Source organism: Garra rufa, chromosome 1, assembly GCF_049309525.1.
Source record: "Garra rufa chromosome 1, GarRuf1.0, whole genome shotgun sequence".
In the NCBI taxonomy this organism is placed as follows: domain Eukaryota; kingdom Metazoa; phylum Chordata; class Actinopteri; order Cypriniformes; family Cyprinidae; genus Garra; species Garra rufa.
Genome location: NC_133361.1, coordinates 62,175,760 through 62,190,400, shown reverse-complemented (window position 1 = coordinate 62,190,400; position 14,641 = coordinate 62,175,760). Strand labels below are relative to the sequence as shown.

The 14,641-nt window shown below is 35.0% G+C and overlaps 1 protein-coding gene across 3 annotated transcripts in view; it reads right to left on the bottom strand.

Annotated features, from left to right (window-relative positions):
• Nucleotides 1-2,664: 2,664 nt before the first annotated feature.
• LOC141337759 (NACHT, LRR and PYD domains-containing protein 3-like) overlaps nt 2,665-14,641 on the bottom strand; it is an 887,345-nt gene continuing 875,368 nt past the window's right edge. For all 3 annotated transcript variants that reach the window (XM_073843388.1, XM_073843392.1, XM_073843389.1), the window contains 4 exons: nt 10,711-10,884; nt 8,024-8,173; nt 3,377-3,423; nt 2,665-3,293 (listed from right to left, as the gene is read on the bottom strand). In XM_073843388.1, the coding sequence (XP_073699489.1) occupies nt 2,752-3,293; nt 3,377-3,423; nt 8,024-8,173; nt 10,711-10,884 (913 nt within the window). In that variant the 3' untranslated portion in view covers nt 2,665-2,751. The remainder of the gene's footprint in view (nt 3,294-3,376; nt 3,424-8,023; nt 8,174-10,710; nt 10,885-14,641) is intronic.

Here is a 14,641-nt window from a genome sequence, read left to right as displayed (position 1 = left end):
TGTTACTAATGTCTGTGTGTTTAATGCGACACAGAGACACTGAAGAGTTTGGATGAAGCGTTAGCAGGCTATAATTTTAATGGAAAATAGCTCTTTAATTTTTTTTATAAAAATGTAACACTATCATGAAATATCCTCAAAATGCTAAATAATAATCAAAATATATTATTAAACACAAATATATTACATTAATTTTCCTAAAAAAAAAAAAAAAAAAAAAAAAAAAAAATTGATTTCAAGCTCCAAGTGTGACCCGAAAATAGTTTCATTCATTTTAATGGAAAAATAGCTCCTTACGTTTTTAATAAAAGTTTAATACTATCATAAAATAAAATATCCCCAAAATGCTAAATAATAATCAAAATATATTATTAAACACAAATATATTATATACATTTTTTTTTAATAAAAAAGTTAGATTTCAAGCCCCAAGTGTGACCCGAAAATTAAGAGGCTCAGTTTAATTAATTTTGATTGAAAAATAGCTTTTTAATTTTACATAAAAATTTTATACTATCATAAAATATCCCCAAAATGCTAAATAATAATCAAAATATATTATTAAACACATATATATTACATACATTTACCTAAAATAAAAAAGTTAGACTTTGAGCACCAAGTGTGACCTGAAAATAAAGAGGCTCAGTGTAATTCATTTTGATTGAAAAATAGCTCTTTAATTGTGTATAAAAATTTTATATTATCATAAAATTTCCCCAAAATGCTAAATAATAATCAAAATATTTTATTAAACACAAATATATTACATACATTTTTTTTTAATAAAAAAAAGTTAGATTCCAAGCCCCAAGTGTGACCCGAAAATTGAGAGGCTCAGTTTAATTAATTTTAATGGAAAAATAGCTCATTAATTTGTTCATAAAACTGAAATACTATCATAAAATATCCTTAAAATGCTAAATAATAATCAAAATATATTATTAAACCATAATATATAAAATTAATTTTCAAAAAAAAAAAAAAAAAAAATAGATTTCAAGCAGCAAATGTGACCCGAAAATAAAGGCTCAGTTTAATTAATTTTAATGGGAAAATAGCAGCTCATTAAACTTGAATAAAATTTTAATATTATCATAAAATATCCTCAAAATGTTAAATAATAATCAAAATATATTATTAATCAAAAATATATTACATTGATATTAATAAAAAAAGGGTAGATTTCAAGCAGCAAGTAATTTTAATGGAAAAATAGCTCTTAATTTTTTCATAAAACTGAAATACTATCATAAAATATCCTTAAAATGCTAAATAATAATCAAAATATATTATTAAATAATAATATGTAAAATTAATTTTCCAAAAAAAAAGTTAGATTTCAAGCAGCAAGTGTGACCCGAAAAATAAAGAGACTCAGTTCAATGGAAAAATACCTCTTAATTTTTTCATAAAAATTTTATACTATCATAAAATATCCTTAAAATGCTAAATAATAATCAAAATATATTATTAAACAAACATATATTACATTGCTTTCCTAAAAAACAACAACAACAAAAGTTCAGTTTCAAGCCCCAAGTGTGACCCGAAAATAAAGAAGCTCAGTTTATTTAATTTTAATGGAAAAATAGCTCTTAAATTTTTCAGAAAAATTAAATACTATCATAAAATCTCTTCAAAATGATAAATAATGATCAAAATATATTATTAATGAAAAGTATATTCAATTGATTTTCCTAAAAAAAGGTTAGATTTCAAGCACCAAGTGTGACCCAAAAATAAAGAGGCTCAGTTTAATTAATTTTAATGGAAAAATAGCTCTTTAATTTTTAATACAAATGTAATACTATCATAAAATATCTTCAAAATGCTAAATAATAATCAAAATATATTATTAAACAAAAATATATTTAATTGATTTTTCTGGGAAAAAAGAAAAACAAAGTTAAATTTCAAGTACCAAGTGTGACCCGAAAATAAAGTGGCCCAGTTGAAATTATTTTAATGGAAAAATAGCTTTTAAATTAAAAAAAAAAATTAAATACTATCATAAAATATCCTCAAAATGCTAAATAATAATCAAAATATTTTTGAAACAAAATATATAACACTGATTTTCCTAAAACAAACAAACAAAAAAAGTTAAATTTCAAGCACCAAGTGTGACCCGAAAAAGAAGAGGCTCGATTTAATTATCTATTAATGGAAAAATAGCTCTTTAAATTTTTCATAAAAATTAAATACTATCATAAAATATCCTTAAAATGTTAAATAATAATCAAAATATATTACATTGATTCCCCCCCCCCCAAAAAAAAGTTAGATTTCAAGCAGCAAGTGTGACCCTAAAAATAAAGAGGTTCAGTTTAATTAATTTTAATGGAAAAATAGCTCTTAATTATTTTAACAGGAATTGAATACTATAATATAATCTCCTCAAAATGTTTAATAATAGTAAAAATATATTATTAAACTAAATATATAACATTGATTTTCTTGAAGGAAGATGTTAAATGTTTGGTCTTCTGTCAGTTTTGATTGAGAAAGTATCTGTGACTCAAAAATGAAGAGATTCAAAGCAAATGTTTTTAATGATTAATGTTCAGTTTCACAGACACTTGTTTCTAGCAGTGCTTTTGATTGTTGCTTTCAAACATCTCACAGTAATAATAATAATAATAATAATAATAATAATAATAATATCTTCACATTTCCACAAACACTAGTATTTCTCTTCATTAGTGTGTGATTTGTGTAATGTGTGTGTGTTACAGAGATGTGTGTTATTCAGTTGTGTTTAATGTCACACAGAGACACTGAACAGTTTGGATAAAGTCTAAATCCAGCGTGTAGTGTGTGAGTGAATGTGTGTGTGAATGTGTGTAAGTGTGTGAGTTTGTGTTTGTCAGAGACGCTGTAGAAGGACAGAGTGCCGTTCGACTCGTTCAGATACACTCCTACTCTCTTACAGGAGCCTGAACCAGCAGATATCTCAGTGAACTTATTATTGTGCCAGACAGAGAATCTGTGATTATTGCAGATCAGACTCCAGGAGTTCACATTATGTCCAAACTCACTGTCATTACTCACTCCTTTCCTCTTGATTTCTTTATATGACACTGATATATAAACATCTCCACTCCATTCAGTCTCCCAGTAACAGCGTCCAGTCAGACTCTCAACACACAGAACCTGATACACATAATCAAATCTGTCTGGATGATCAGGATATGAGTGTGTCTGACCCACATTTGTCGCCTTTCTGTTGTCGTCAGACAGAGCGAGGAGTTTGTTTGCTGTGTTTGTATCCAGTGTGAGATCACAGGCATCTGAACACAAGACACACATTACAAGAGACACATTTACAACTAAACAACAAACAAGAAAACTGTGAGTCTGTTTGTGGACTTACATCTGTGGAGTTCTGATGTGAGCATGAACTCTCCTCCATGATCCACACTAGAAAACACACACAGAGACATTCATCTCATAATAATAATAATAATAATAATAATAATAATAATAATAAATATAAATAAATAAAATAATAATATAATCATGAGTTCTTGTCCTGCTTTAACTTTTGCACATTCTAGTTTTGTTCTTCTAATGCTAGTAACATGCGAACAACATGCTAGTAAAGCCTAGCGACTGCATAGCAACATCCTAGCAACCGTTCCAGGTACCTTAGCAACCACATAGCAACACACTAGCAGCCACTCTGGGTATCATAGCAACAGCTCAGCAACATGTAACATGCTACTAACTTGCTAATCATGCTAGTAACATGCTACTAACTTTCTAATCATGCTAGTAACATGCTAGTAACTTGATAATCATGCTAGTAACATGCTAGTAACTTGATAATCATGCTAGTAACATGCTAGCAACTTGTTACTCATGCTAGTAACATACTACTAACTTGATAATCATGCTAGGAACATGATAATCATGCTAGTAACATGCTACTAACTTGCTAATCATGCTAGTAACATGCTACTAACTTGCTAATCATGCTAGTAACATGCTACTAACTTGCTAATCATGCTAGTAACATGCTATCAACTTGTTACTCATGCTAGTAACATGCTACTAACTTGCTAATCATGCTAGTAACATGCTACTAACTTGCTAATCATGCTAGTAACATGCTATCAACTTGTTACTCATGCTAGTAACATGCTACTAACTTGCTAATCATGCTAGTAACATGCTACTAACTTGTTAACTTGCTAATCATGCTAGTAACATGTTACTATCTTGCTAATCATGCTAATAACATGCTACTAACTTGCTAATCATGCTAGTAACATGCTACTAACTTGCAAATCATGCTAGTAACATGCTACTAACTTAAAATCAAAGCAACAACCTAGCAACCATCCCACATTCACAAATGATTAACCCTTTTGGTGGTGAGTTTAAAATATTCTATCTAGCGGACCCCTGAGAGTGAGTTTTTTTTAAGCGACCGTTATTTTAGAAGGTTCGTCCTTATTGTTTCCATGGCGACGCATCAAGCTTGTCACGTGACACAACACAGACACAATAACACTGTATGACAGATAGATCGCTTTTATTTCGTTTTTCCTTTTTTATCCAAAATACTCACACACTTGCTTACCATGCCATGAACTATCTAATATTCCGATTCACAAATATGTGTGAATTAGTATGTTTCGTACTTTAAAACCCTAAATGATCTGGATCGTAATCTGTAACGTGAGATGGGCGCGGCCATGTTTGTTCGCGCTGCCGTTCAGAGTCCTGTCAGCCGTATTTACAGCACATATACATTCATCCGTTTCTCCCGAAATACATGCAAGTAAGTGGCTGGTGAACTGGAAGAGGAATAGAGTGAACTTTTTAGTTACTAAGCCTATGTGTATGTGATATGAATAAAACACATCGGCAAATTATATTTGAATAGATTGTTATTTCCTGCTTCCATAGACCTATGTGTGTATTTTACAAACTCTAAATGTCTCCTTTTACTAGTACTTATGTGTATTTAAATGTCTGAAACCTAAAATAAGCGTTATGTGGTTAAAAACACTGCATAGTTGTGATTATATGAGAAGAGCAGAGCTCCTCCGTCTCTGGCTCAGCGCCAGCCAGCGCGCCAAAGCGCAGTTTGAATATTTTAAAGCCGTAACAGCTGATGAAAAAGCAGAGACGATTGTAGACGAAAATGAAGAGAGATTTTATCTTAGTTTTTATTTTATGCAAAACATTTTCGTCTCGTCTTTTTTCGTCAACAATAAGGCATGTTAATTTAGTCTTAGTCAGCGTTTTTGGACAGTGGTGCAGTCTTGTCATCGTCTCGTCTTAGTCATGAAAAAAAAGGTCGTTGACGAACATATTTCGTCTCGTCTCGTCTGACGAAATTAACACTACCTGAAAGCACATCACCCAACAGAGTTCGCCGAAGTTTTGAAGTCATCCACAGCCGCTCATACTTCCAGTCAGGTGACAATAGCGCAGGCCTTCGAACGGGTAACAAAATATAAACGCGACAGTATGAAATGGTGCACGCTGACCGACAGTGTCACGAGATACATCGCTAAGGAAATGCAGCCTTTTAATACTGTGGAGAAACCAGCATTTAAAGAAATGCTTTACAACTTTGACAAGCAATATGAATTGCCAGGGAAAACGTACATTTCCAAACAGCAATTCCAAATTTATACAGGGAAGTGAAGGATGAAATCCTCAAGGATTTTAAAGAAATTGATTTTTATTCAGCCACAACAGACATGTGGTCCAGTGTAAATATGACCCCGTACATGAGCCTAACAGTACATTACCTCACAACTGACTGGACACTAGTATCAAAATGTCTAGAGACAAGATACACCCCAGAGAACCATACTGCTGATACACTTTCAGAAACTCTTAAGTGCATTTTATCAGATTGGGAATTAGATGAGAAAAAAAATTCCTGCATTACCACTGATAATGGTATATTTTTCATTTAATAAATTACTTTAATACTTAAAGGCTTTAAGTGTATTAATGTGTTATTGCAAGTGACAATTTACAAGGGATTCAATTAAATAATCACAATAATTTGTATGACAATTAATCGTCAAAGCCCTAAAACAGACAATTAATCGTCATGATCGCAATTATTTATTGGACAATTAATCGTCAGCCAAATTTCATAATCGTGACAGCCCTACTAGTAACATGCTACTAACTTGCTAATCATGCTAGTAACATGCTACTAACTTGCTAATCATGCTAGTAATATGCTACTAACTTAAAAGCAAAGCAACAACCTAGCAACCATCCCCAGTACCTTAGCAACCACATAGCATACCCCTTACAACTACCCTGAGTATCCTAGCAACCACATAGCAACATCCTAGCAGCCACTATGGGTACCCTAGCAATCGCTCAGCAACATGTAACATGTTAGTAACTTGCTAATCATGCTAGTAACATGCTAGTAACTTGCTAATAATGCTAGTAACATGCTAATAACTTGTTAATCATGCTTATAACATGCTAGTAACTTGCTTATCATGCTACTAACTTGCTAATCATGATTACAACATGATAGTAACTTGTTAATAATGCTAGTAACTTGTTAATCATGCTAGTAACATGCTAATAACTTGTTAACCATGCTAGTAACATGCTACTAACTTGTTAATCATGCTTACAACATGCTAGTAACTTGCTAATCATGCTAGTAACTAGCTACTAACTTGTTCATCATGCTTTCAACATGCTAGTAACTTGTTAATCATGTTAACATGCAACTAACTTGATAATCATGCTAGTAACATTCTACTAACAACATGTTAGTAACATGTTAGTCATGCTAGAAACATGCTAGTAACTTGCTAATAATGCTTCCAACATACTAGTAACTTGCTGATCATGCTAGCAACATGCTACTAACTTGCTTATCATTTTAACAACATGAAACTAATTTGCTTATCATGCTAGTAACATTCTACTAACAAAATGTTAGTAACATGTTAATTATGCTATCAAGATGCTACTAACTTGCTAATCATGCTACAAACACGCTAGTACCTTGCTAATTATGCTAGTAACATGTTATTAACTTGCTAATCATGCTGACGACATGCTAGTAACATTCTATTAACATGCTACTAACATATTAATCAAGCTAGAAACATGCTATCAACATGCTAGTAACTTCTTAATAATGCTAACAACAGGCTGGTATCGCCCTAGAAACTACCCTGAATACCATTGCAACTGTACTGCAAAACCTTACCAACCACCCAGGTACTCTAACAACCACATAGCAACACCTTAGCAACCACCCCAGGTACCCAAGCAACCTTATAGTAACACCCTAGTAACCACCTTGAGTACTTTAGCAACTGCATAGCAACACATCCCAAGTGCCTTAGCAACCACATAGCATCCAACGACCCTGAGTATCCTAGCAACCACATAACAACAGCCTAGCAACCACTCTGGGTACCCTAACAACCGCTCAGCAACACCCTGGCAACCACACTCTTTACCCTGGCAACCTTAAAGCAATACCTTAGCAACCACTATTTGCAACCACATCTATCTATCTGTTTTTCTAATATAATGTATTGCCTTCAAAACATTCAGACTTTAATCTTTTAATTGATTTTAAAATGAAAACCATTTCAAACTGAAAACCATCAAACTTTTGAAAACTTTTTCTGCCAAGGCTTTTTCAAGCCAACTTAAAGTTTGTCTACAAACTTTACTATCTAGTTACAATAAAAATGTATCTTGATTTTATCTTGTGGTTATTTTGGGAAAAAACAGTTGTGTTTTCCCCCACTCTACCCAAGCAGGCCGTTGACCTCTGTATTATGAAGGGCCTCCATAACTGTACCACAGTATAATAATATCGGTAATGGCACAGGTTTTATGTTAACATTGGGCACTCCCAACCAGGTACAATATTCTGATTGTTTTGTTTTCTTGTTTTTAAACCCATAAATAATAATTACTCTTTCTAATAAATGTAAACACACACACAAAATACATAGTAGTATAGATTTATCAAACACAGCCATACTGCTCAACTTACTTGAGTTTTTCCAGGTGGTTGAGCAGCTTCACTCCTGATTCTCCTGGGTGATTATAGCTCAGATCCAGCTCTCTCAGGTGTGAGGGGTTTGAACTCAGAGCTGATGCCAGAGCAGCACAACCTTCTACTGTCACCAAACAATGAGATAATCTAAAACAGAAAGTGTTTATGTTAGTGTGCTTCATTTTTAGAGAAATATAGTATTATATACAATATAATAATAACCAACAGGACTCCTCAGCTTGCAGTCTGTGGGCTAAATCCATAAATCTTGATTTTAATAAACTTCAAACTGCAAAATTTAGTATGATTTTCTGCTTATATCTGGTGTCAGCCAGTGGTTCTCAACTCCAGTCCCGGGGACCCACTGCTCTGCACATTTTGTATGTCTCCCTTTTTTAACACACATGATTCAGATCATCAGCTGAGATACATACAAAATGTGCAGAGCAGTGGGCCCAGAGGACTGGAGTTGAGAACCAGGCATAGACTACTATTTATATGCAGAAATTGACTTTGGCGTATGATACACAAAGAGTACGGTTAGAGGTGTCGGGTAGATGCGTATAATATGCACGTTAAACACATGCATATCATATGCAGGCCAAAGTCAATGTCAGCGTATGAATACCACGCCAAATAGAAAATCACGCTATTAATGCACATTTTCATGAGACTGGGCTCACTGTAAATTCCTGAAAGTCCAAGGATCCAGTCAGCAAAACCATTCAAACAGTAAGTTCAAAACAGCAGTGATGCAGAGAATAGTGACTTGCGTTCAGATGCCGGTAAATGATTCTTTGCATCGTGTACTTGTCCTAAAAGCAGACTGGCTGAAGGACTATTAGATTACTCGGTGGTCAGAGGTTTAGTGATTCTGAAGATATAGTAAAAACAGTCAGGACTTATTTGTATTGAAAACATATATTTAATTATTGATTGATGGTAAATTATGAAAATTAAACAGACAGTCAGGTACAGACAGGACTTATGCTTATTTGTATTGAAAAGGTTTATTTAATTATTGATTGATTGATGGTGGCACTTCATTGTAAATTATGAAATTAGAAAGTACTTATTTATTTACTTAATAAATAAATTAACAATAAAGTACTTATTAATATTTACTTTTTTCCACTTCAAGCGCCGACTTAGTGTACATCCAGACCAAAGATTGTCTTTTTGTGAACGCGCTGTGTGGTGCTGCAGTCATCAAAAGTCTAACGAAGGCAGTGATACATTGTGGTTTATATACATTTTAGGGAGCAGATCTTAAAATGGAGACAAAGCACCTTGGTATAGCAACCTGCCCCATTTTTTTATTTAACCCTTAAAAGTACCATATTTTTATGTAAAATATGCTTATTTTCATGTTATATATATATATATATATATATATATATATCATTCCAATAAGTTCAGACAGCCCAAACCTAAAAATGTTGTGACTTCTGGTGACATATGATGGTAAAAAACATCAAAATATCAGAAATATCAATAGCCACTACATAGCTGTAGTACTCAATGGCTGCATATAGGCTGAAACCTATAAATGAACTCATCAAAGGTAAAAGTAATACATTGTTCAAAACTGTAAAGGTTCTACTTTTATTTGTGTGCACTCACAATATCAACAAAATGTTGCGCTTTTATAAAATAAAGAAAAACAGGAAACTTAGCTGCAGTTTTGGTTTTGAAGAGCGGTTCTGATAAACTGAAACTCAGCGAATACTTGCCTCACGGACTTGATAAATATATCTATAGAAAGCTTTAAATTGCTACTTTAAAACAAAATATTTTAAATTGAAAAACAAAAACTCTTTCATTATAAAATCTCTAAAGCTGCATTTCTCACTAAAGGCGCATTCAATGAAGAGATGGCGAGTCAGGATCATCAACTTCATCTTTGCTAAACTTTCTCAGAAAACACTAGTTTACTGATAAATAATTCAAATATCACCTTACTATTTTCCCCCGATACATTCATAGTAATTTTGCTGGTCCTTCCTGCTGCAAGCTTTAGTCTATTGCTTGCGCTTAAATGTAGAACACTTCCAGCTGTGCTGCTGCTGCTGACGGGACACTAAACACCATCCGAGCCGTTCTCGACAGTCGCAGTAACATGGTCTCATGTTAATCATGGTCTAAATGTGTAATCTTTTAATGTCTTTTCATGTCAAATACTTACAGTTATATATGTTTTATATTATAAACTTTTTTTATAATAAAAATAAATTTAATTGATCAATAAATTGTTTAAGAGGCTCAGAAGTGGTATGAGTGTAATTAAATTCACAATATTGCTATGGGATTAAAGCTTTAAATAAAAAAAGAGAAAAAAAGAGAAAAGAATCAGTCTGAATAAAAAAAAAATTAAATGTCTGTAAGTACTGAAATGACACATTAAAATAAAATGGACAGTAAGTGGGAGCAAAGTCACTGTCTTTCACTTTATTTATTCAATCGCTTTCATAGGCTATTGAATGGATAAAATATAAACATCACTTTCAATAAAAAAAAATTTAAAAATCAACTGAAAGTGGAATGCCATTACCTTGATTGACTTGACCCCTCTCCATGTCTAGACACATGCTGTCATGTAACTGGCTTATTAAACATTTGTATTAATAACCTGTGGAGTGTACATGTATATTTTACACAGAACAATTAAATACTTCAGTGAATACCTCAGTATGTTGAGTTGACAATTCGGACTCTTCAGTCCAAGAGAGAGCAGGTTTACTCCTGAATCCTGTAGGTCATTTTTACTCAGGTCCAGCTCTCTCAGGGGGTAGTCTGAGGATTGTACAGTTGAAGCCAAAATGCTACAGCACTGATCAGTGAGATCACAGCTGACCAATCTAAAGAGGGTAAAATTCTTTAGTACGTACACATTACATACACACTGTGTAGATAGAAAATAATGTCTGAAAGCATTGTATGCATTGTCTCATGTTACTTATAAGAAGGTGTCTGCATAGAACATCAGTGTAAAAGGTTTCTCACCTTTCTCACTGGGATACTCACTTGTTTGAAAGTTATGATAACAAGCTCATATGTGAGATAAATAGGGATTAAAGGTTCGTTCACACCGGACGCAAATGAAACAGCAAGTGTGAGTGATTTACCTGTTAAGTCAATGCAAAGACGCGAATAGCTATTCTGCGGCGTAAAACGCGTGAAACGCGCGAATGAAGCGGTGCGCAATGAGCGTTTCAAGCATTTGCCGCGGCATTCGCGCAAGTTGAAAAATCTGAACTTTGGCGAAAATTCGCACCACGTTAACCAATCAGGAGCTTGCTATAGTAGTGACGGAGGCAGAAAACTGAAACAACAATGGAGGACAAAATCACCTTTGCTGTCTGTGGTTACTCAGAGTTGTACCATACATCTTTGTACTTTAATAGAAACAGGAATTAAAAGGATCTTTCTTGGAAGAAAGTGAGTGAAGAGGTCAGACAATCTGGTAAGTTAAAAAAAATGCTCTTTACTCAATTTGACCTACATATACGTATATATACATATTGAGACTACAAGCAAGCTAAAGCTGGCAAATTGAGCTCATTCACCTATTTTACAACTACTTCCCCGCTGACGATGCGCCTTGCCTTAAAGGCGAGATTAGGTGGCTGCAGTAAGGGGAGGAGTAAAATAAGCGCAGTCAAGACGGACAATTCTAAGATCTGGAAGCGGAACAGATACCTACAAGATCAAAGGGGATATCGCGATTCTGCACAGATTTTGCTCATCTCAAAAAAGCGCGAATGAAGCGAGTAAACTTAAAGGTTCAAGAGTCCAACTATGCGTGAATCGTGCAATTTATTCGCGCAAGTCTCGTCTGGTGTGAACGCACCTTAAAAAAAAAAAATAATTATATATATATATATATATATACACACACACACACACACACACACACACACACAGTACTGTGGGAAAGTCTAGGCCACTAGAATTTTCACCAGCTAAAAATGGTCTTAAGTCAGTAATTTCTATCTTTTGCTGTAGTGTGTCAGTAAGAAATATCAGTTACATTTCCATACATTTCCAAATATTCATTTTGCCATTAATTGTAATAATCCAGTAAGATTTTGTATGCACAAGGAGTCTGACAACAGCCAGTGCTCCACACAGAGATCTGGGCCCGTATTCACAAAACATCTTAAGGCTAAAAGTATCTCCTAACTTGCTGATTTGGGAGAACATCTTAAAAATAATGGGTGTGTCAGTCCTAAATTTAGGACTCCTAAACTTTTGCTCTAAGAGTATTTCACAAAGTATTTTAGCACTAAAACTAGCTCCTAAATCTGTGAAATGTTAGAAGTAGTGAAGAGGACTCCTAAGTCACTAAGACCAAATCCCAAACTATCCAAAATTGGCTATTGCCAGTAATCTGCCTCAGAATGTAAACTTTTTATAAAAACACTGCATTTATTTGCACACATAGTCACGCATCTTTTTTTTTGCTTTTGGAGGTTATCACCAAATTTGTCCTTTTGAAAGGTCATTGTCCTAAATTTTCTTTGGGTAAGAAAAATAAATACGACCTCACGTGGCGTTAATCAAATTTACATACTGTGAAGATTCCATTTTGAATTGTTTTGCGGTATTTTTTTATTTGACTTTTTATCAAATTGTTTTTTTGTTTTTTGTTTTTGCAACAAAAGAATTACTACGTGACTAGTGTTTAATATTTTGGTGCGTGATGAATTTTTAGAATGACGAATACAAAAAAAAAAAAAACATACCAAAAATTCTGACTCAGTGTGCAAGGGTCTGGCATAACAACTGTCCTTGCATCCAGTTTGATTATCTTTTACGTTTGAATGCATACAGCAATGATCATTCTACTGTTAGTCAAAGGATATTCATATATCCACAAATTGTTTACGAGAAGCACACATTTAAGAGGCTGACAATTAGCTGAACATTTAGTTGTTTAATGAGTGACACATAGCCTGCATTTTAAAAGCTTTATTTTTAAACACACATTTTTATATTAAAACCTTTATTTGAATTTGGCAAAATAATATCGTGCTCTTCAATATTTTTTTATGAAATAAAAATAAATCTCTGACAGAAACCCCTTCCCTATCAGCCAATCACAGTGTGCATAGTTAGTTGGTATGCTGACATCATCCATAGCAACGAGGTCAACCCCGCCCTTACCCTTAACTTAAGACTTCTCTCTATTCCTTAGTAAAAGTTTGTCTCAGCAGTTTTGTGAATAGGTTTTAAGAGAAAACTCTTAGCTAAAAACTTTTACTGCTATTTAGGAGAACTCTTAGTGCTAAGATAAAATGTTTTGTGAATACGGGCCCTGGAATCACATGAAGAAACACAACAAACTGAGACAGACTAAATCCAGAAGAACTGTGGCAACATCTCCAAGATGCTTCAAGAGACCTGTCTACAAAGCTACCTGAAAAATTATGTGCAAGTGTACCTAGGGCGAAAGCTGCTTTAAACTTAAAGGATGGTCACACCAAATGTTGATTTAATTTAGTTAATAGAAGTTAATTGATAAAGAAACGTCTCGGTTACGTATTGTAACCCTTCCTGAAAGACGTCATCGCCTGGATAGACCAATCTACTTCGTGTGTATACAAACGAGCCAATGAATATTGGCATGCATGATTGCAGCCAGCTGCGGCTGATCACAGCGTGAGCATATAACACGCAGCAGGTGCATGCATCATCAAGGTTTCGCTGAGGAGCTGGGACAGGCCCGGCCGTACAGCGGTGGTACAGGAGCCGCGGCGACGGGACGAGACGTCTCCGTTCCCTCCTTCAGGGAACGAGGGTTACAATACGTAACCGAGACGTTCCCTATCAGTCGGTCTCTTCGACGTCTCGTCGAGACCGACGAATTGGGATCCCTAACAAAGCGCCGTGGCTGCTGTCCCTTCCAGTGTCCTGAGCTCAGCACCACCCATTTCAGTGAAACTGGAGCACTGGGAATATGCGGAGCTCACGTCCTTCCGACAGGAGGTTCGGAGCCATACACATATATACTCAATTAGGTTTATATGGAAAATTGGAGGTGATTGAACCCTCGTATACTGGTAGAAGTACTACCGGGGAAACACATAGCCTCTGGGGCTCAATGTGGACTTTGTAAGAGATGCAATTAAGTCTCTACGTAGAGCCTAGCCCTCTACCGGTTCTGAAGGATTCATCGAGTGAGGGCCTGACGCCTGACGTTCCGCTACGTCAGCTGTCAAGCTCAGCGGAGGAGCTCAACAGAGCTAAGCCGACCCGAGGCCTCTCTGTGCCTACCCGTTTGAGGTGAGAACACAGGAGGAGACTGTGTCTACACGAAGGCTATAGAACCTAGTGAACGTGTTAGGGGTCGCCCAGCCCGCCGCTCTACAAATGTCATTTAGCGAGGCGCCGCGAGCCAATGCCCAGGAGGATGCAACACTCCTAGTCGAGTACACCCTGAACCTGATAGGCCGGGTAATGGCCTTCTGCCTGCCTCCATGACACACAAAGAGCTGGTCTGAGGTCCTGAAGCTTTGTGTCCGGTCAACGTAGCATCTCAGTGCTCGGACGGGACAAAGCAAAGCCAGGGCTGGGTCTGCCTCCTCCGAGGGCAGCGCTTGCAGGCTCACCACT